Source organism: Oncorhynchus keta, chromosome 29 (assembly GCF_023373465.1).
Source record: "Oncorhynchus keta strain PuntledgeMale-10-30-2019 chromosome 29, Oket_V2, whole genome shotgun sequence".
In the NCBI taxonomy this organism is placed as follows: domain Eukaryota; kingdom Metazoa; phylum Chordata; class Actinopteri; order Salmoniformes; family Salmonidae; genus Oncorhynchus; species Oncorhynchus keta.
The window spans coordinates 31,148,492-31,168,452 of NC_068449.1; the positions used below are offsets into that span (position 1 = coordinate 31,148,492).

Below are 19,961 nucleotides of genomic sequence, written 5' to 3' on the forward strand. Positions count from 1 at the left end.
TTTTCCCTAAGAGTGTACAAAACAAGCTGCGAGTTGAATTTTGTTTGATTGGTGATCAGTTGATAAATACATTTTTTACTTTTCAAACATTTAGAGCACCTGCTCTTTCCATGACATAGACTGACCAGGTGAATTCAATTGAAAGCTATGATCCTATATTGATGTCACTTGTTAAATCCACTTCAGTCAGTGGAGATGAAGGGGGAACAGGTTAAATAAAAAATGTTTTACCTTGACACATGGATTGTGTATGGGAGCCATTCAGAGGGTGAATGGGCATGACAAAAGATTGAAGTGCCTTTGAACGGTGTATGGTAGTAAGTGCAATGCTGCTGGGGTTTTCACACTCAACAGAAAATAAGGTCTGAGGTTAACACAGGTTTAAGACAACTTATACATTTTGTTCTATGAGATAATATCAGTCAGTTAACATGACCTTTATAAATTATGAAGCCTTTTTGTGCTTTATGTGATTTTGACTACATGAATCCTTAAAAATGTACTAAGTGACGTTAGCTGATGAAGATTCTCTCATGTGTTTACCACAGACCTTTATTTTTGGCGTTCATTCATTTCCCCATAGGTTTTGGCCAAGGAGCCATGGCGGAGTTGGTGCCTACAAAAAGACGTCATTACTATTGCTGTCTATGTTGCCAGAGGTTTTATCAGAGATCAAGTCCCTACTCACAATGCTTTCTGAATTGAATAGTATCCAAAGTAATACAATTAACAAGCAAATTTGTGTCCTCAAAGAATGTCTTGAAAACATGGAAATGGAACCCAAAAAATAGATACTTTTGCACATTGGCCACCAGAGGATGCTCCTTACTATAACTCTGAGATGAATACCAGTCTTTATTTCTGGAAAACAGAAATACAGTTTAATACAATCCGAGATGAATTACTGGTTGTAGTTTTGGCTTGTAAACATTAAAAAAACAGATTCAACAGATAATTAACATCCAAGTTTATTACTTTAGTTTCGAAATAGAAAGTTGTTTAAATAATAATAAAGCTGTATTGAAAGAATCCACATACATCAGACATGCTATCACACAGTTAAGTAAGGAGGGTGTTGGTAGAAATGTGACCAAAGGTTTAAGAAAAGGTTGTACTAATTGGGGAAGACTAAATAACTGAAATCTTTCTGCTGTACATGTTACAGTGAGGAATAGTCCATGGTCTTGACTCTCGGTTCCATTCCATTACACACATTGGATGAAGGCGTCTTCTGTACAGGGGAGTTTTGTTATGAGCCCCGACGCTGAATCTGAACTATAATGCATTGCTTGCGGTACGGCTTTGGAAGCATAAGGACCTTATGTCATAGATCAGCAAAAAAAGATTCAATTGATACAGACCTTGATAGGGTTAGGGTTCCCACACGGCCATATCTCTATGTTACAGCGCTTGTTGTTCGGAAAACAGGCGGAAGAGGCAACCACCTGTGCTAATTACAGAAGACGGTGCTCGTAACACCTGTGTAATCGTAGTTCGGGGAGTGTCGTTTTGTCAGATGAAGGCACTCATAGCTGGATCTGTGCAAAACTGCTGCAGTAAGTGTATATTTTTTATTTGAAGGATTCTTTCTGATGAAGGATAAGGGCCATATGTTTCGAAAGCCGCATCGCAAGCAATGATTAACGTTTGTAGTTCAAATGAGCCACTCATGGGCGAAGCTAATAGCTGAAAACTGTAGGGAGAAGGAAGACTGCCGCCTAGATTTTTTGAGAGTCAAGTGAGGTGACACTGGAACGGGCATACAGTATGTACATAATATACACATACAGTACCAGTCAAAAGTTTGGACACAGCTACTCGTTCCAGGGTTTTTCTTTATTTGTACTATTGTAGAATAATCAAAATTATTAAATAACATATGGAATCATGTAGTAACCCAAAAAGAAGCGTTAAACAAATCAAATATATATTTTATATTTGATATTCTTCAAAGTAGCCAACCTTTGCCTTAATGACACTCTTGGCCTTCTCTCAACCAGCTTCATGAGGTAGTCACCTGGAATACATTTCAATGAAACATGTGTGCCTTCTTAAAAGTACATTTGTGGAATTTCTTTCCTTCTTTATGCGTTTGAGCCAATCAGTTGTTTTGTGACAAGGTAGGGGTGTTATACAGAAGATAGCCCTATTTGGTAAAAGACCAAGTCCATATTATGGCAAGAACAGCCCAAATAAGCAAAGAGAAAGGTCAGTCAATGCAGAACATTAAGAACTTTGCATGTTTCTTCAAATGCAGCCGCAAGAACCATCAAGCGCTATGTTGAAACTGGCTGTCATGAGGACCGCCACATGAAAGGAAGACCCAGAGTTACCTCTGCTGCAGAAGATACGGTCAAAGTTAACTGCACCTCAGATTGCAGCCCAAATAAATGCTTCAGAGTTCAAGTAACAGACATCTCAACATCAACTGTTCAGAGACTGCATGAATCAGGCCTTCATGGTCGAATTGCTTCAAAGAAACCACTACTAAAGGACACCAATAATAAGAAAAGACTTGCTTGGGCCAAGACACACGAGCAATGGACATTAGACCGGTGGTCTATTTGACCAAGGAGAGTGATGGAGTGCTGCATCAGATGACCTGGCCTCCACAATCACCCGACCTCAACAGGGTTGAGATGGTTCGGGATGAGTTGGACTGCAGAGTGAAGGAAAAGCAGCCAACAAGTGCTCAGCATATGTGGGAACTCCTTCAAGGCTGCTGGAAAAGCATTCCTCATGAAGCTGGTTGAGAGAATGCCAAGAATGTGCAAAGCTGTCATTCACGGTAAAGGGTGGCTACTTTGAAGAATCAAAACTGTATAATATATTTGGATTTGTTTAACATATTTTTGCTTACTACATGGTTCTATATGTGTTATTTCATAGTTTAGACGTCGTCACTATTATTCCACAATGTAGAAAATAGTGAACATAAAGAAACACCCTTGAACGAGTAGGTGTGTCCAAACTTTTGACTGGTACATGGCAGTAATGAACAAAAAAACAAATGTTGGGCTGCATAGTTTCCAGACTGATATCCTCCGTGTGTTAGGATGACCAGAGGAAGAGCAATTATTTTTGGTAACTCTTCAAATATTATAGAAACAGTGACACTGTCCTTTCAAGTCAGCAGGCCTAAAATTAGATCCTACTCTTCTACAATACTGTATATTTCAGTTCTAATGGAGTATTTTATAGATGAAAGTTATAGGCTCTAATAAAATGGTAATATTGCATCTTTGATTTGGTTTTAAATATCTAAATTAGGTCTTTGCAAAATTGTGATAAGAACAGTATTAAAATGTGTTTCTTGTTATGCTTTTTTGCTCATCTCAAAAACGTAATTCATACATGATTGGTTGTGCTTCAAGAGACACTGTTTCTCTGCATGGGGTTGGCATCCTCTACTGTACTCTCTAGAGGTGTCTGACTGACTGAACACAATAGCAGGAAAGAAGTTCCACTTTCTCCCGTTTAAAAGAGGAAATGTGTCACAGCCGGTGTGTGCGCGTGTGACCCCTGGCTTTCCATTCCACTTCCTGCTAATTTTTGCAGGTAGGAAGGGTCAAGAAGAGTGTCCTACTCCAGGGCAACAGCCCTATGCTATTAAAAAAAGTGTCCCATCCGCGACAGGAGAAAAACTGTCATTCAGAGCACAGCATTTTAAAAGTGTAGGTTTTGGCAATTAACACAAATAGCTTAGAGAGTCACTCCTTATCCATAGTTCATGGTTTTCAGAGGAGGTAATATCTTATATGTCTGTTTCCAGATGGACACAAGCTCTGGGTTATTGTTGCTTGAGTAGCAGAAGAGTAAGTAGAGTTCTGTCCACCCCCTTTCCTGCTCAGTTCCATTTTAGAAGTGAATTCTGTCCACTCCCAAAACTGGGGGCACTAGGCTCATGCCAGGACACCAGAGGGCAGCATAGCTTAGCTCCAGTAAGACAGGATCTGTTGTTTCAGAGGTTCAGTTTGGTGACGGGTCGCTCCCTGCTGGTCTCAGCTGATGAGTTGACGCGTTTGCGGTTGCGTTTCATCTTGGACAAGTCCTTATCGAACACCTCCCCGGAGCGCAGGGCTGAAACGAGGTCATCAAATTCACCGTCCTCCTCACAGTTCTCCTTTGTCTTCTTGGCCTTGCGCTCCTTCTCCCTCTGCTCCTTCAGCTGAGGGGACAAAACAGGAGGAACTTAGTGACTCACACTTACAGTAGCATTGTATTTGGTGTATTGAGTAAATGAGCAGTACCACAGTACAAGAGTTGTGCTCATTTACAATACTGAGTAAATGAGCACTACTCTTGACCTACATTTGAGTGTGACTAGGTCAAGAGTAGCTTGCATATTGTGTAATCTCACAAACACTAGTTTGATACCCATTTGTAATAATTGTTACATAATGAATGGGTGGTGAAATGGTGACCATAGGTGACTCTCTCTAGTATTGTGGTTGGTGATAGACAATCTTAACAATCTAACCTGTGCTTCCATGCGGGCCCGTCGTTCCTCTTCCTCCTTGCGTCTGCGCATGTTCTCATTCTCCTGCTTAGCGTCAGCGAACGCCTGCAGGAATTGGTCGAAGATTCCAAAGAACTCGTCAGGCTGCATACGGGTTGCATCCTCTCCAAAATGCTGCACTGCCTTCAGAAACTGGAGAGAAAACAAAGTTAGACACCAAGTACTTCAAGATGGTCAAACTTTCTTTCCTGGAAAGAAAAATGAGTATCTGTGATCCTTCATCAAGATGTAATGAAATGCAGTCTGTGTGTCACAGGTGATTCAGTGTGAATGTAGGTGAACATTCTTTCAGTGATACACTAGGGATGAATGTGTGAGACCTTGTTGCCTGGTTGATTAATCTAGCTTTAAATCAGAAACTACCCCCATCACACCTGGGTTTAAATACTGTTTTAAATCCTAACTAATACATTATCTTGCCTTGATTGAGCTTGTCTGGCACATTGGAACCAACAGAACTGTTGCAAATGTTCACCTGGCTCTCCAGACAGGGAAGGGCAAACACTCAGTATTTGAAAGATTTCGAATAGTATTTGACCCAGGGTCTAATCCCAACAGAGATAGTGTCTTCCTCCCTGTCATTGTAAAGTGTAATTTGACACATAAATAACCCTCTATCCCCTGCACATGTATCAAATATATTTGAGGGGGGGTCGGGGGAAACCACGCCTTTGAAACTGATAGCCTTGACCCATTTTAGTTAAACACTAACTGCCTATATTCAGAGGTTCCAATGTCCACACAGGTAGACTGTAAACCATACTGTGTTCGAGTTACTATGTCGTTGAAATACAGTGAAACACGAGGCATAGCATTCCCAGATATATGAGTTGTTTCGATCTTTAAAAGGTGACTTCAAAGCTGCAGTAAGTAGACTGTGTGCTACCTACTTGGTTATGTGGCCAAGGATAATGTTACAGGATTTGCGATGCCCATCAATTATTTTTTATAGCTCTATTAGAGCTCCTAGTTGTGGAGAGGAGGGGAAAGATGGACAACACGACCCCAACCCCATAGAAATACAACTACTAGAATGTACATTCCCATTCAAGTCAGTGTTCTGTGATGGGTGAACCAACACCCATTCTGAGTGTAACCATGAGTGTTCCTGTCAAGTTGCCGTGGTCTGAAGGGCTTTGTCCTCACATACAGACAGACAGACAGACAGACAGACAGACAGACAGACAGCATGGCCCCCAGCCCTCTGCCCCCCGTTCTCACCAGCTCCTTGGCCTCAGTCAGAGAATCATCCACCTCTGAAAAGCTGAAGCTGGCCACAGTGATGAAATGGCTCACCACAGACACAAACTTATCCCCCGAAACCTGAGGAAGACCTCTCTGGAAATCCAGCTCCTACAGGGAACAGCATTACAGGAGAATTACATGATTGCCATCAGACAACCCACAACACAAGAGCACAGTACCATGCCCTTGGTAGAGGAGTGTAAGCCTAATTACACTGCCTGAGATATCATGTGTGGCTTCATTAAGGGAAACCAACATAAAATGGCCACTCACCAGCTCCACACTCTTCAGACCAGAGCGTAGATTGTTGATGTCTTTCTCCAGCTCTGTCATACTGTGGATAAGAGGAGAAGAAAGGGAAAGAGAGGGACTGGAGTTTATTCACATGAAGCAATTACAAACAATCTGTTCTCCAATCAAGCTATTAGAGACATGAAATGTGAGACAATAAAACCCAACTTCCTCCCTTCTCACTCAGGAAAGAAATAGATTCAGGGTTCACAAGGTTTTAACATTACATTGACATTACATTTAAGTCATTTAGCAGACGCTCTTATCCAGAGCGACTTACAAATTGGTGCATTAACAGAAACTAACTTAGATTATCTTTATGTGCAACATGTTTTCTTACCGTTTTAGGTTTCCTTAAATCTATGGATTATGCTATTTGCTATACTATTGCTTTCTTCTGGTAAGACAGGAAACACCTTGACCTACCAAAGGTTCTAGGGTTCATACTTCACACATTTGAATTAGGGGCATTAAGGACAACCTGTGCCTCTGACAAATCCAGACAATATAAATATGACCTTTGACCCTCTATGTAAACAAGGTTTGTAAGGCAACACACACAGCAATACGGTCTTAACCTTTCACATTTTCCACTTAAAGTCAGGCACCATAAATTTAGCTTAGAGAGGAAGACTCAACTTTTACACTGTTGTTACAAGGTTAATTACACACAATTGCTACACAGACGTGAAAGCAACTTAGGTTTATGAAACAGTATCGGTAGTGCGTGTGTGTGTGTGATGGAGGTGGAGGGGGGGGTTCTGATTCAGTCATCCTTAGCAGCAGTTCTTACTTGACTTTAGCTGCCTCTGGAACACTCTGAAGCTCCTCCTGGAACACAGCCACTTTGGGATACTTCTGCTCCAGGATGGTGATCAGGTAATGCAGCAGAGTAATGTTCCTACAAACACAAACATCATATACATCACACACAACATCATTCTCTTTTAAACTTAGAGTTGTGTCATTTGGACAGGTCGCCTATGTACAGTACAAGTCATTTTTCATATCAATGGAGTATATATATGATATATAAACCAGACCATTTCTTACTTGTCAATGCTGGACTTGGTGTCAGCGATCTTGTTGAGTGAGGACACTTTGAAGCCATAGGCGTTTCCCCTCTGGCCCTTGTTCATGTAGTTACCAAAGGCCAGGACCACTTCCAGAAGCTGCTTGAGGTTACGGCTCTGCAGCATCTCTTTAGAGGCCCTGGTTAGAGCTGGGGAGAGGAAGAAGTTACGAGGATGCATAGTTAAATAAAAATGTAAGTCAGTTAAGAACAAATTCTTATTTACAATGATGGTCTACCAGGGAACAGTGGGTTAACTGCCTTGTTTAGGGGCAGAACGATAGATTTTTACCTTGTCAGCTCAGAGATTTGATCTCGCAACCTTTCGGTTACTGGCCCAACGCTCTAACCACTAGGCTACCTGCCGCCCCAAAAGACATTGGTTGAATCCCAAATGGCATCCTAGTCCCTATAAAGGCTCATACATACACTACATGACCAAAAGTATGTGGAAACCTGCTCGTTGAACATCTCATTCCAAAATCATGGTCATTAATATGGAGTTGGTCCCCCCTTTGCTGCTATAACAGCATCCCCTCTTCTGGGAAGGCTTTCCACTAGATGTTAGAACATTGTTGCGGGGACTTGCTTCCATTCAGCCACAAAAGCATTAGTGAGGTTGGACACTGATGTTGGGCGATAAAGCCTGGCTCGCAGTAAGCGTTCTAATTCATCCCAAAAGGTGTTTGATGGGGTTGAGGTCAGGGCTCTGTGCAGGCCAGTCAAGTTCTTCCACACTGATCTCGACAAACCATTTATGTATGGACCTTGCTTTGTGCACGGGGCATTGTCATGCTCCTACAATGTTATTGTATGCTGTAGCATTAAGATTTCCCTTCACTGGAACTAAGGGGCTTAGCCCGATCCATGAAAAACAGCCCCAGACCATTCCTCCTCCACCAAACTTTACAGTTCACACTATGCATTTGGGCAGGAAGAGTTCTCCTGGCATCTGCCAAACCCATATTCGTCCGTCAGACTGCCAGATGGTGAAGCATGATTCAACACTCCAGAGAACACATTTCCAGTGCTCCAGAGTCCAATGGCGGCGAGCTTTACACCACTCGAGGCGACGCTTGCGCATGGTGATATTAGGCTCCTGTGCAGCTGCTCGGCTATGGAAACCCATTTCATGAAGCTCCCAACGAACAGTTCTTGTGCTGACATTGCTTCCAGAAGCAGTTTGGAACTGGTTGCCAGTGTTGCATCCGAGGACAGACTATTTTTACACGCTTCAGCACTCGGCGGGTCCCATTCTATGAGCTTGTGTGGTCTACCACTATGCGGCTGAGCCTTTGTTGCTCCTAGACGTTTCCACTTCACAATAACAACACTTACAGTTGAGCGGGGCAGCTCTAACAGGACAGAAATTTGGCAAACTGACTTGTTGGAAAGGTGGCATCCTACGACGGTGCCACATTGGAAGTCACTGAGCTCCTCAGTAAGGCCATTCTACTGCCAATGTTTGTCAACGGAGATCACATGGCTGTGTGCTCGATTTTATACACCTGTCAGCAACATGTGTGGCTGAAATAGCCAAATCCACTAATGTGAAGGTGTGTCCACATACTTTTGTATATATAGTGTACCTTTAACACCTTAGATAGCATTATATCTGCAGGCTTTGATTATTGCCAGCATCTCTCATTAGAATAGGTTTACATTTGATTCCACAGTCCAACCAGTTATTAAAAAGGTTTAAAGGTAGATAATTTGAGCATCGAACATTGTAAAGAAAATCCTACCTTCAACTTTAGGTTTGACTTCGACGATTCTTTCAGCAAACTTCTTTTTGAAGTAGAGGGACTGCAACCTCTGCTGGTAATGGCTGATCCTGTATTGTAGTTTGAAGTGAAAAGGTTCATTAGGAGTTTACATAGATACAACGCTCCACTGAAACGGTTTGTGTAATATGGTATGACGTCCTAAATGAAGGGCATGAACTTTTGAATAGAAAGACAGTTTTTTGGGGTTTTGTTCATACATTTGATCAACAATCGGGGTTAAATGACTTTGACCTCATTCTGAGGTTTTGTGACAAAAAAAAAACCTCTTTGCAACATCTTTTACAAATGATCTTACTGGATTAAATACCCAACATGGAAAACTCAGAGCACATTTAATAAAGAAGCTCCTTTCCTTCTCCCTGCCCAAATGCTGTTTCCATGGCTACAATGTTTTCAGGAAGCCAAAACACAAACGTCGCCAGATCCTGGAAGGAAGTCTCTATTCCCATAGTAAACGGCTTGATACATCATGGAAAAAATGGTGCTGGTGCTACACTTGTACATTAGAACCTGCACATTGTTTCCCTTCCTGTAATCTAGTAATCCAATCTTCATTTGTAACACAGAATGCTCATTAAAGCGAGAGCTATTAAAACAGTGAGCCCTATCCCTGGGGTTTTGTTCTTTGTTGCTGCGCGAGCCGAGAATGTCTCCCCAGGGGGGCTTCATATTAATTCATGAACAATATGAGGTACATGGAAAGTTCAGCTGCCTGCCGCCACCTACACACCAGCCTCCCCCTCAACCACAGCCTCCCCCCTTAGCTTGTAGACAGTGACTCATGTTAAAGAATAATCCAAAGAAATCAACAATTTACACACACATATTATACTTAAAACATAATATTAATAATCATCATCATTTGGTGGGTGCTTATTTGTCTTGTTACACATGGTTTGAAATGGAAATGTGTTTTTTGCATGTCCCAACTCCCCCTGAGAGTGATCATTGAGCAATTAAGTCCCTTGAGCAATAAAGTGCCTTGCTCAAGGGTACAGAAAGATGTTTCACCTTGTTGGCTCAGGAATTCAAACTAGTGACCTTTCGGTTACTGTCCCAATGCTCTAACCACTAGGTTACCTGCCACCACACAAAAAAAAACTAAACAGTTTGGGGGCTGAATCTCGTAAGTATAGTCCATAGTGAATTAAATGGAGAGCATCTATTTGACCTAAACAGGTCCAAATACAGTGCTGTTAATTTGATTTACTAAAAACGATCCCAAACCTTCTACATTCTCCCCAAACCCTCACTGGACCAATGGCCTTCACTGGCACCTTTTTAATGTCTAGAGTGATGTCCCTCAGCAGTTAGATATGCCAAAGAGATGTATGTTAAAAAGACGTTCACATCCAGCTAGCATGTGTCACTGTGTGTCATACATATGCTCCTGGTGTTGTAAAACAATGAGGGGATTCAATTCATCTGGCCTGGGCGCCCAGGTAGGTGTGCTTTGCACCGGGCTGCCTCCGGGCATGAGCTAGGTGGCCCATTCAAAGCCTAACTAAATTCTAGCATACTGTATGGAAAAGAGATGTTGTATGTTTCTGGACGATGCACCATTCTGCCTTGTTGACAACATAACCGAGAGGCGCAGGTTACTGTTCCATTTGAGAAGGGCACTCCTCCCTCACCATTCAAGTAAGTCATGGGCCATAGACCAGCATTATCGTTTCCGCCCAATGATCGGTCTAAATTCCTGACATTTTATTACAATACTATAAAAAGCATGAACTGGCGCAAACCCAGAGAAAATGATTTAGTGTAGAGGTGATGACTAATGGCGAATAAACTGTAAGCTATAAAACAAAGACAGTCACACACTCCATATGTATAAACTCCCAGTAATTTATTGGGTAAAACACCAAAATTTCGGCATCACTGTGCCTTCTTCAGGGTGATACTATAAACACAGAACGTGTTGTTACAGTAAACCGACAATGGAGTCAGTCCCTGATGAAGACAACTTTTTAACAATTAAGTAGTTTTTAAGTCAACTTCCCTTGTCATCCGAGAGCACCTGAGTATTTTCCAGTATACCAACAACAAAATAACATCCTGTGGCTCGTGCCTAATATGGGGAATGTAGTGATACACATTGTAATAGTACCAATTTTGTATTATGATACCGAAACGAAGTCCGTACCTGCTCATCTCGTAGAGGAAGCGGTCAGCTTTGGCCATGCGGTCCAGCTCATGCTTGTGCTCCTCCAGGAGATCCACGTCACTCTTCTCTGGGACAAACTTTAGCAGCTGGACAGGAACACAACAGGGGGAGAAGACTGTTACCAAGAGAGATCTTGTACATCCACATGCTAATCCCCATATACAGTAGATTCACTGTGATAGCTAATGTGTGGTGAGCTTTCTGGCACAAAATGTAAGGTAAGGCGAGTTTCCACCTTACTAAGTAAAGACAGCATTCAGATCCTTTAAACCCTTGCTAAATTATCTACGCCATCTGGGCAGGGCCATGCCCCACCCCTACAAATACTCCAATCCGTCACGAACCCAGTCCTTATTTAGGTCCCTAAAGCAACAGCAACAAAAAGTCTTATAAAACTGGATTATCCTTCAAGTACTCTCACATCTATTTGAAATTACTATAGTATTTCACCAAGTAAACATCATAATTATGGGGCGACAAAAAACATGAAGGCTCAGTGGTTTTGAGAAAAGTTTAACAGGGGATGAGGAAAGAAGAAAACGTGACAAACTGTATCAAAAATGCAGAGTTTTATGGTTACACGTCATCAATTAGTCGTCATCAAAGCATCACCTGTAAGGTGGAAGCTAAATGGTGGAAGCTGCTCATACCTATCCAGACCCTTCAGATCTGCAAACATCGAAGGGTTAGGGGGATGGATCATGATTCCCCCCTCCCCTTGGGTTGTGCAATGGCAGAGATCTTTGTGGGCTATGCTCGGTCTTGTCTCAAGATGGTAAGTTGGTGGTTGAAGATATCCCTCTAGTGGCGTGGGGGCTGTGCTTTGGCAAAGTGGGTGGGGTTCTATCCTGCCTGTTTGGCCCTGTCCGGGGGTATCGTCGGACAGGGCCACAGTGTCTCCCGACCCCTCCTGTCTCAGCCTCCAGTATTTATGCTGCAGTAGTTTGTGTCGGGGGCTAGGGTCAGTCTGTTATATCTGGAGTACTTCTCCTGTCTTATCCGGTGTCCTGTGGGAATTTAAGTATGCTCTCTCTAATTCTCTCTCTCTCAGAGGACCTGAGCCCTAGGACCATGCCTCAGGACTACCTGGCCTGATGACTCCTTGCTGTCCCAAGTCCACTTGGCTGTGCTGCTGCTCCAGTTTCAACTGTTCTGCCTGCGGCTTTGGAACCCTGACGTGTTCACCGGATGTGCTACCTGTCCCAGACCTGCGGTTTTCAACTCTCTAGAGACAGCAGGAGCGGTAGAGATACTCTGAATGATTGGCTATGAAAAGCCAACTGACATTTACTCCTAAGGTGCTGACCTGTTGCACCCTCGACAACCACTGTGATTATTATTACTTGACCCTGCTGGTCATCTATGAACATTTTAACATCTTGGCCATGTTCTGTTATGATCTTCACCCGGCACAGCCAGAAGAGGACAGGCCGCCCCTCATAGCCTGGTTCCTCTAGGTTTCTTCCTAGGTTCTGGCCTTTCTAGGGAGTTTTCCCTAGCCACTGTGCTTCTACACCTGCATTGCTTGCTGTTTGGGGTTTTATGCTGGGTTTCTGTACAGCACTTTGAGATATCAGCTGATGTAAGAAGGGCTTTATAAATACATTTGATTTGATGGATCGGATGGAAATTGGGACCTGCTATATGGTATAAAGCCATTAAGCCGCTACAGTAGAGAGGAGGGCTACATGCTGTATGAGTGAGAGAGGAGGGCCCACCTGCTCCAGCATGTCTTTGGGCAGGTCCTCCTGTTCGTCCATAGTCAGGATGGCCCTCTTGATCTCCTCATTGGTCAGCTTCAGGCTGCAACACAACAGCATCAGCATTACCACAGAGGACTACTGTACACCAGTTCTAAATGGTCAACAAGAGAGGACACCAGTTGTACCAGTTAATGCCTTGTTATGGGTGTGTTTACTTTTTGTTTCAAAAGTAATGTGAAATGCATTCCTGTTATGTAATGTACTGTTCTACATGTGTCACCTCAAACAATTATCAGTTAGTATCCATTTTGAAAAGCACTAAGTGTCAGTTAAAAAGAAAGTAAAGTCCAGAACTTAATATTGTGTGCCGCACACATTCAGCAGTTGCAGAGACAGAGTCAACATTTCAAGTCACAGCTATTAGAAAGAGCCAGCCGGCCAGAGAGAGCAGGTGTCAGAAAGCCTGGTGGTTCTGCTCTTTGAAAAGCTCCATTGGCAAACAAACACCCTCATCATCTGAGCCTGAAGCCCTAGCCTACCACAGCAGACCACAGTGCTTTCTGACAGGACTTCTCACAGTCCAAATACCTGATTTAGGCACACACTAATGACAGAGCAATTAAGATTCAGTCATGTCAATTTTATTAAATAAATGTACATATTAGCCTTATTCAAAGTGTTGGCTCAGTCTGAAAAGGCTTGTTAATGCATAATTGACACCACTTTGCAGAAATAAAACATTTTCAGGTCTGCAAGTTCGAAAAAAGGAATGAACCGCTGTTCATAAACCACAAATATTGAATGAGACTTTAAATACAGGAAGCAATCAAAATAGCTTGAATCCCTTAAACTTTCAGGTTTCTTTTACAAGTGTTTAAATTGAAGGATAGCTACATGAAATTAACTTAGTAGAAAGGACACAGGCCTCTGTTTGTGGTTGCTGCCATGGAGACCAGGGATGACAGTAATGAAGCAGCAAATAGTTCCTGGCCAACATCATCCCGTTACAAAGTACATATTTTATTCTTGGCTGCACGTGATGTTTAAACACATTGTCAAATATGAAAAATGATCTCTCAACTTGAGTCGAAGTTGATGTAAATACAGAATTGCTCAAATGGTAGATTAAATACGAATTGAATGTACACACTTGGCTGTGTACGTTAACAAATGAAGTGTGTGTGTGTTTGTACGCGTACATGTATGTGTGTGGAAAAAGACATTTCAAGCACCCATCAGATGGACACGATCACAATAAGTGATCTCCACTAATATAAGTAGGACATACTTCTGCAATGATGTCATGGGGTAGAAAGGTCAAATACTAACCGAGAGAGGAGGATGTTACAGTTCTGGGCTCTGCGACCGTCAATGACTGACAGCTCCTTGACCTTCTTGGAGGTCACAGTATCATCTTCGGACTCTTTCTGGAAGGAGAACATTTGGGAGGGAAGGAAGAGTTTGAACATGAACCGTAATTAGCTGAACTTCACATTCCGTTCATGTAAACAGAATATTGTATAATTTATCACACTAAGGCACTTTGGGATGGAGGCTAGCACGCAGAACAGCTCATTCTTTTTGTACTACTGTACATGACCTTAAATTATACTCTACCATCAAGCTAGATTTAGACAGCTTTACTGTTTAATAAACACCCAATTGTAAATCACTCATCATACTTAAGCACTTTTGGATGCAGTATTTGCTGAACACAGCAAATGCTTGTGACTACATGACCTTAAATGATACTCTCTCTGGGAGGAAGAGCCACACCTAATACACCAGGGTTATATTCATTAGGGAACACATAGAAAAATATTTTGCAACATAAAACAAAAAATGTGTTTCCTATTGTACAAGCCCAAGTAGTCCTTGCTTGTCTCAGTCAGTATTCAGATTTGTGCGTAATGAATAAGATCCAGGAATAACAGTGCCACATGCTATGCTAGGTGGAGGCCTGTGGCTGACTCACACCTGCATACAGTTTAGCTGTTGATCAACGGCAATTGGAACAAGTGTTTTTAAGGCCTCTTCCATTTCACCACCTGCTGGTACATAGTAACCAGACCACAAAACAGACACACACACACGCACATACACACACAAAGACTAGACACGATACCCATATGCATCCACCATAAACCCTAACAAAAGCCCAGGATGCACAGGAGACACACAGTATGAACATAAAAGAGCAAATTGTTCCTTTGACTGGGTCAGTATTTGAAACTGCCAAATGGAGGACAGCTGTGAAACAGGCTGTGTGAAATAGTGTGTTTGGCGATCAATTGCTTCACCCCAAGAATACAGGAGAGATTTGTTTTTGGAAAACGGAGATCTGGCACTTTTTTATAGTTGCAAGACTCCAGCTGTTTGCAGAATTGACTGCGTGCCACAAAACCAATTTGGCTAATTATGTTCAGAAACATCTTGAAATGATAACCAATAAAACAGTTCATTCAAACATCATGTTGGTGTGTTTAGAAGTACAGTATATTCTAAAAGTCTCGATTGAAAGAATAAATCCACAGAAACACAGAGATGGAGGCTGCAGGAAGACATGGCTTTCATAAGTATTTCACCTCTACGGACACACATACACACAGAGACACACGATCCCCATAGACATAAACAGGACAGAGACAAGGAGAGAGAGAGAGAGCGAGAAAGAGAGCAGCGTACGATGAAGGACGGTAGCGAGCATCAAGACAGAAGCAGAGTAGGGTAAATGTCAGAGGGGTCAGAGGTCACTCACCTTGTTATTGTTCATTGTTAAGAAGTCCTAATCAGGTAGGTGGGCAGGAAGCAAGGAAGATTCGGCATTCATTAATAATCAGAATTAGCGTGCAGTAGGCCATGTATGGTGAAATACAGGGCCAGCTCAGCAGCCATTTATGCATTTGTTTGTGAGGAAAAGCGGAATCATGAGTCAGAGATGCAAATTAACTTTGTTCAGACACATCATAAACAGCATGGCTTAAAATTCATAAATTCCTTATACAACAAAAGGAATCCAATTTGATGCAACTTTATTTATACTTTTAATGGGCAGTTAGTAATGGGAATTGGGCCCGAGTCTAACCTTTCCAATCACAGACTTTTTAGGTTGGTTAAAGGAAAATGTATGGGAAAAGTGATATCTGGAGGATTTCAACTGAACTAGAATAGACATTGTGGACATATAAAGGCTTAATGAAAAATGCCACCCTTCTCATGCAGCATCATCAGTAAACTATCCAAGGACCATGTTATCAGCATGGCTACTTCCTGTTCCAAACATTCATTCCGTCTGGGAACACTCACAAAGTAGATGATTCAATTGATCGGGCCTACAAAAAACAAAAAAGCTAGCCTGGTCCCAGATCTGTTTGTGCTATCTTGCCAAGCCTTAAGGTCATTGTCACCATAGGAGTTGGCAAGACAGCACAAACCGATCTGAGACCAGGCTATAGTAAAATGCTCTGTAATGGCCTGATTGCCCTTTAAGCCAGTTCCAGACAATGTGTTGAGAAGTGCTGCTGGAAGGATTCAGTTACAGAGTGCAATGGCATGCATGTGTTTATCACTAGCTAGAAGTGTTTGTTAGAACAGCATGGTCAGTGGCCATGGAAACACTCAAAGTAGTTACATGCAAATTGTTAAGAAGTGATTCGAGGTCTTGTGTCCTGTGCTTAAGGATGAATTGCTATATACTGAAATGCCTTTTCTCTACAGTAATACTTTGGTATTTAGGTGTTAAACTATACCTGCTGTCTCTGGTAAGCAGAGAAGGTCTTCTCGATGTCCTCAAGGTCCAGGATTTTGAAAACCTTGATGTCATCGACGTCCGTCCACACAGTGCCCTCCAGCTTATTCTGCAACAAAACAGCCCCCATCCATAACTAAGACTGTAAAAGCCATACACACACCCCTGGAACTCTAGAGGTTACAACAACAACATATAAACACGTCTAGGGCTGGTTTGCGATATTGATTTCATGCCATTGTGCAAACAATGCAAGAGATAAAGCATTGGGTAAAAAGGCAATCCTTATCCTTCATTCCCCCTGGACAGTCAGATGTAGCTACAAAAACCTCTGTTCTGTCTGCCTTGTCAGCACAGCACTCACTCCCTCTGTACTAGACAGACATGCACAAAAAAAATGTAATTACTGGCTTTGTCCAAAATGACACCCTATTCCCTATTAAGTGCATTACTTTTGACCATGGTCCATAGAGGTCTGGTCGAAATTAGTGCACTTCATGAGGAATAGGGTGCCATTTTGGACGCAACCCATCACGTTCTGACTAAGCAGAACTCACTGACCTCAGCCAGCTTGGCCCAGTTGAATGACTTGAGTGGGTTGGAGGGCTGGGGGATGTTCTTTTTCAGCCCTGGTCCCATGGGAGCTCCAGGTGGAGGAGGGGGACCCATGCCTGGAGGAGGAGGAGGGCCACCGGGTAGAGGGGGTGGCGGTGGAGGCATGCCCCCAGGGGGTGGTGGAGGGGGTGGGGGCATGGCAGCCTGCATGGGAGGGGGTGGTATGGGACCTCCAGGGGCCCCAGGTATGAGTGGATGGCCACCAGGAACACTTGCATTTGGCCTCTGAAAAAAATGGGACACATTGGGATGTATATTCGATTAGTACTGGATGTATTACAATCATTTCTGTTACATAATGGAAATCATAGAAGCACTCTGTACTAGCTAGAACAGTTCTAATCAACATATATTGATTTGGAAGAACATCACAAGGCAATGTTGTTGTTCATGTCTAACTGTGCAGTAATCAAACATCCTGTGTATCCACTCCTAAACTGAACGGCGAAGGGGAATCTCAATCGCACTCCACGGCCCTTTCACACATGGACAAAAGGAACACCTATGTGAGAATGCTGTTCATTGACTACAGCTCAGCATTCAACACCATAGTGCCCACGAAGCTCATCACTCAGCTAAGGATCCTGGGACTAAACACCTCCCAAGTCAATTTGCGGGGGTACAGGTTAGTTGAGGTCATTTGTACATGCAGGTAGGGGTGAAGTGACTATGCATAGTTAATAAACAGCGAGTAGCAGCAGTATACAAAACAAATGGTGGTCAATGTAACTAACCTGTACACCCGCAAATTGACTCGGTACCGGCACCCCCTGTATATAGCCTCGTTATTGTTATTGTGTTACTTTTTAATTTAGTTTATTTGGTCAATATATTCTTAACTCTTCCTGAACTGCTCTGTTGGTTAAGGGCTTGTAAGTAAGCATTTCACGGTAAGATCTACACTTGTTGAATTCAGCGCATGTGACAAATACAGTTTGATTTGATTTGAAAAGAGGACATTAGCCTGGCCCCAGATCTGTTTGTGCTGTATAGCCAACTGCTATGGTTGTTGTTTAGCACGCAATTATCGTAGGAATTCGCAAGACAGCAGGCTATGTTGTTGTTCATATACAACTGTACTATAACCAAAGCATCCTGCCTTTATTCCTGATTGGAAAAGCTAAAAGAATGAGTAAGGTGTAAAGATGTGATAGTGTAACATAAAATTACAATGCATTTTGTGATGCTATTTTCTATGTTTTTCCTTGGTCTTTTGGAAGATATCCCCATTGTGAGCTAAATCAGAGATCTAAACAAACAAACGTACAGTGCTGAGGTCATGCAGCCGGGCGGAGAGGTCGGCCACCTGCTGCTTGACCTGCTTGTGTTCGCTGGACTCCTTCTCCAGCTTCTCCTTCATCTTATTCAGCGTCTGCATCATGTCCTCCTTCTCCTGGGTCTTGGCCTCACACTCGCGTTCCTTCTTATCAAACTTCTGCTGCAGCTCATGGTGCTCTGAGAAACCAGACCAGAACAGGCGAGACCAGAGCAGTCGTCAGTATGATGATACACAGTACAGAAAGGTCTGCCTTCCGACAGTTCCAACGCTAATAGAAACCAGAAATGTGTGTGTACCCTTTCTCATTTTCTCGGCCTGTTCTTTCCATTGTTTGACTTCATTCTCGTTGACCAGCCTGAGCAGAAGAACAGAGGTTAATTGAGAGTCAGATTGAGATTTGCAAGAGGCAGCTGAAGGGGTTGACTGATGTTTGTGTATGTGTGTTTGGAATTCTACGTGTCACAGATTTCCTCATCCAAAAAAACAGATCAAAGCGCTTTAATTCTGGATTATATTTTCAAAAAGGAATTATTAAAATCCTGGTAAAACCTGCTTGCTGATTTTTAGCAAGTATTAAGGGATCAGGGTATTTGTGCTAAATCAGCAAATAGCATTGGAAGGATTGTAAAATGAAAGTGATAATAGGACATACATATTTTACATGTAATATTTGTGATGTACAGTACCTGGACCAATAGTGATTTTGATCATGGCAGCCCCGGATTAATAAATATACAGCACTGTTTATATTCATGATCACCATATTCGGGTTTAAAGCCATTTCTGGAATGAGGCATGTTAAATAACACAAGGAGATTTATGATGAAGACCGTCAGCCCTCTGCCGTGCGGGGAACGTCAAACCAGACTCAGACATAACTCAGGCATGTTGAAACATTTCCCCCCTCTCACTCACATTCGCACCACGTTCTTCACGTTGAAGTTCTCCAGGGGGGTGACGTCAGGGTCATGACCTTTGTCGTTCTGCAGGACGATCTGCTGGACGATGCGGTCCAGGAGGAGCCAGTAATGCACTGTGTTCCCACTACGCTTGTCTGAGAGAAGCGACAGCTTTATTAATACCCTAAGGGAACATTTGATTGCGCCAGCCAATGCATATGTAACAACAAACATCTAAGGCCAGTCTTCTGGACACAAACTAAGTCTCGTCCTGGAGTAAAAAGCATGTTTAATTGAGATTGTCCATTGAGAATGCTTCTTAGTCTAGGACTAGGCTAAATCTATACCCATGAAATCCTACCATACACATAACAACACAATAAGGACAGAGTCTAAGGGGAGAGATTAGGCTGAAGTCAGCTCCCTCAGGACAACATACACAAAGCTAAAGCATTGTGGAGGAACAACATTTCCGCTGTAGTGTAGAAAGTTCTTATCAAACGGCAGAGCACGCTCTAGAGAGAAATCCCTTACATAAGCAGAACTCCAACAATACTTTCCAGGTATTTAAAACTACCTAGAGAGGACATCATTTTTACTGCTGTTCTAAAATACACTAAAAACACTGATATATAA

General features: G+C 42.5%; 1 protein-coding gene across 5 annotated transcripts in view; it reads right to left on the reverse strand.

Annotated features, from left to right (window-relative positions):
• Positions 1 to 950: 950 nt before the first annotated feature.
• Positions 951 to 19,961, reverse strand: part of LOC118362702 (disheveled-associated activator of morphogenesis 1-like) — an 81,220-nt gene continuing 62,209 nt past the window's right edge. For 4 of the 5 annotated variants that reach the window (XM_035743257.2, XM_035743259.2, XM_035743260.2 and 1 more), the window contains exons 11-26: positions 19,342 to 19,480; positions 18,723 to 18,781; positions 18,415 to 18,602; positions 17,094 to 17,372; positions 16,534 to 16,641; positions 15,543 to 15,569; positions 14,114 to 14,211; positions 12,800 to 12,884; positions 11,061 to 11,167; positions 8,873 to 8,961; positions 7,109 to 7,277; positions 6,849 to 6,956; positions 6,038 to 6,098; positions 5,741 to 5,872; positions 4,481 to 4,651; positions 951 to 4,168 (exon numbers count right to left, since the gene is read on the reverse strand). In XM_035743257.2, coding sequence (XP_035599150.2) covers positions 3,962 to 4,168; positions 4,481 to 4,651; positions 5,741 to 5,872; positions 6,038 to 6,098; positions 6,849 to 6,956; positions 7,109 to 7,277; positions 8,873 to 8,961; positions 11,061 to 11,167; positions 12,800 to 12,884; positions 14,114 to 14,211; positions 15,543 to 15,569; positions 16,534 to 16,641; positions 17,094 to 17,372; positions 18,415 to 18,602; positions 18,723 to 18,781; positions 19,342 to 19,480 — 2,027 coding nt within the window. In that variant the 3' untranslated portion in view covers positions 951 to 3,961. The remainder of the gene's footprint in view (positions 4,169 to 4,480; positions 4,652 to 5,740; positions 5,873 to 6,037; positions 6,099 to 6,848; positions 6,957 to 7,108; positions 7,278 to 8,872; positions 8,962 to 11,060; positions 11,168 to 12,799; positions 12,885 to 14,113; positions 14,212 to 15,542; positions 15,570 to 16,533; positions 16,642 to 17,093; positions 17,373 to 18,414; positions 18,603 to 18,722; positions 18,782 to 19,341; positions 19,481 to 19,961) is intronic. The other variant, XM_035743261.2, reaches the window with a different exon arrangement.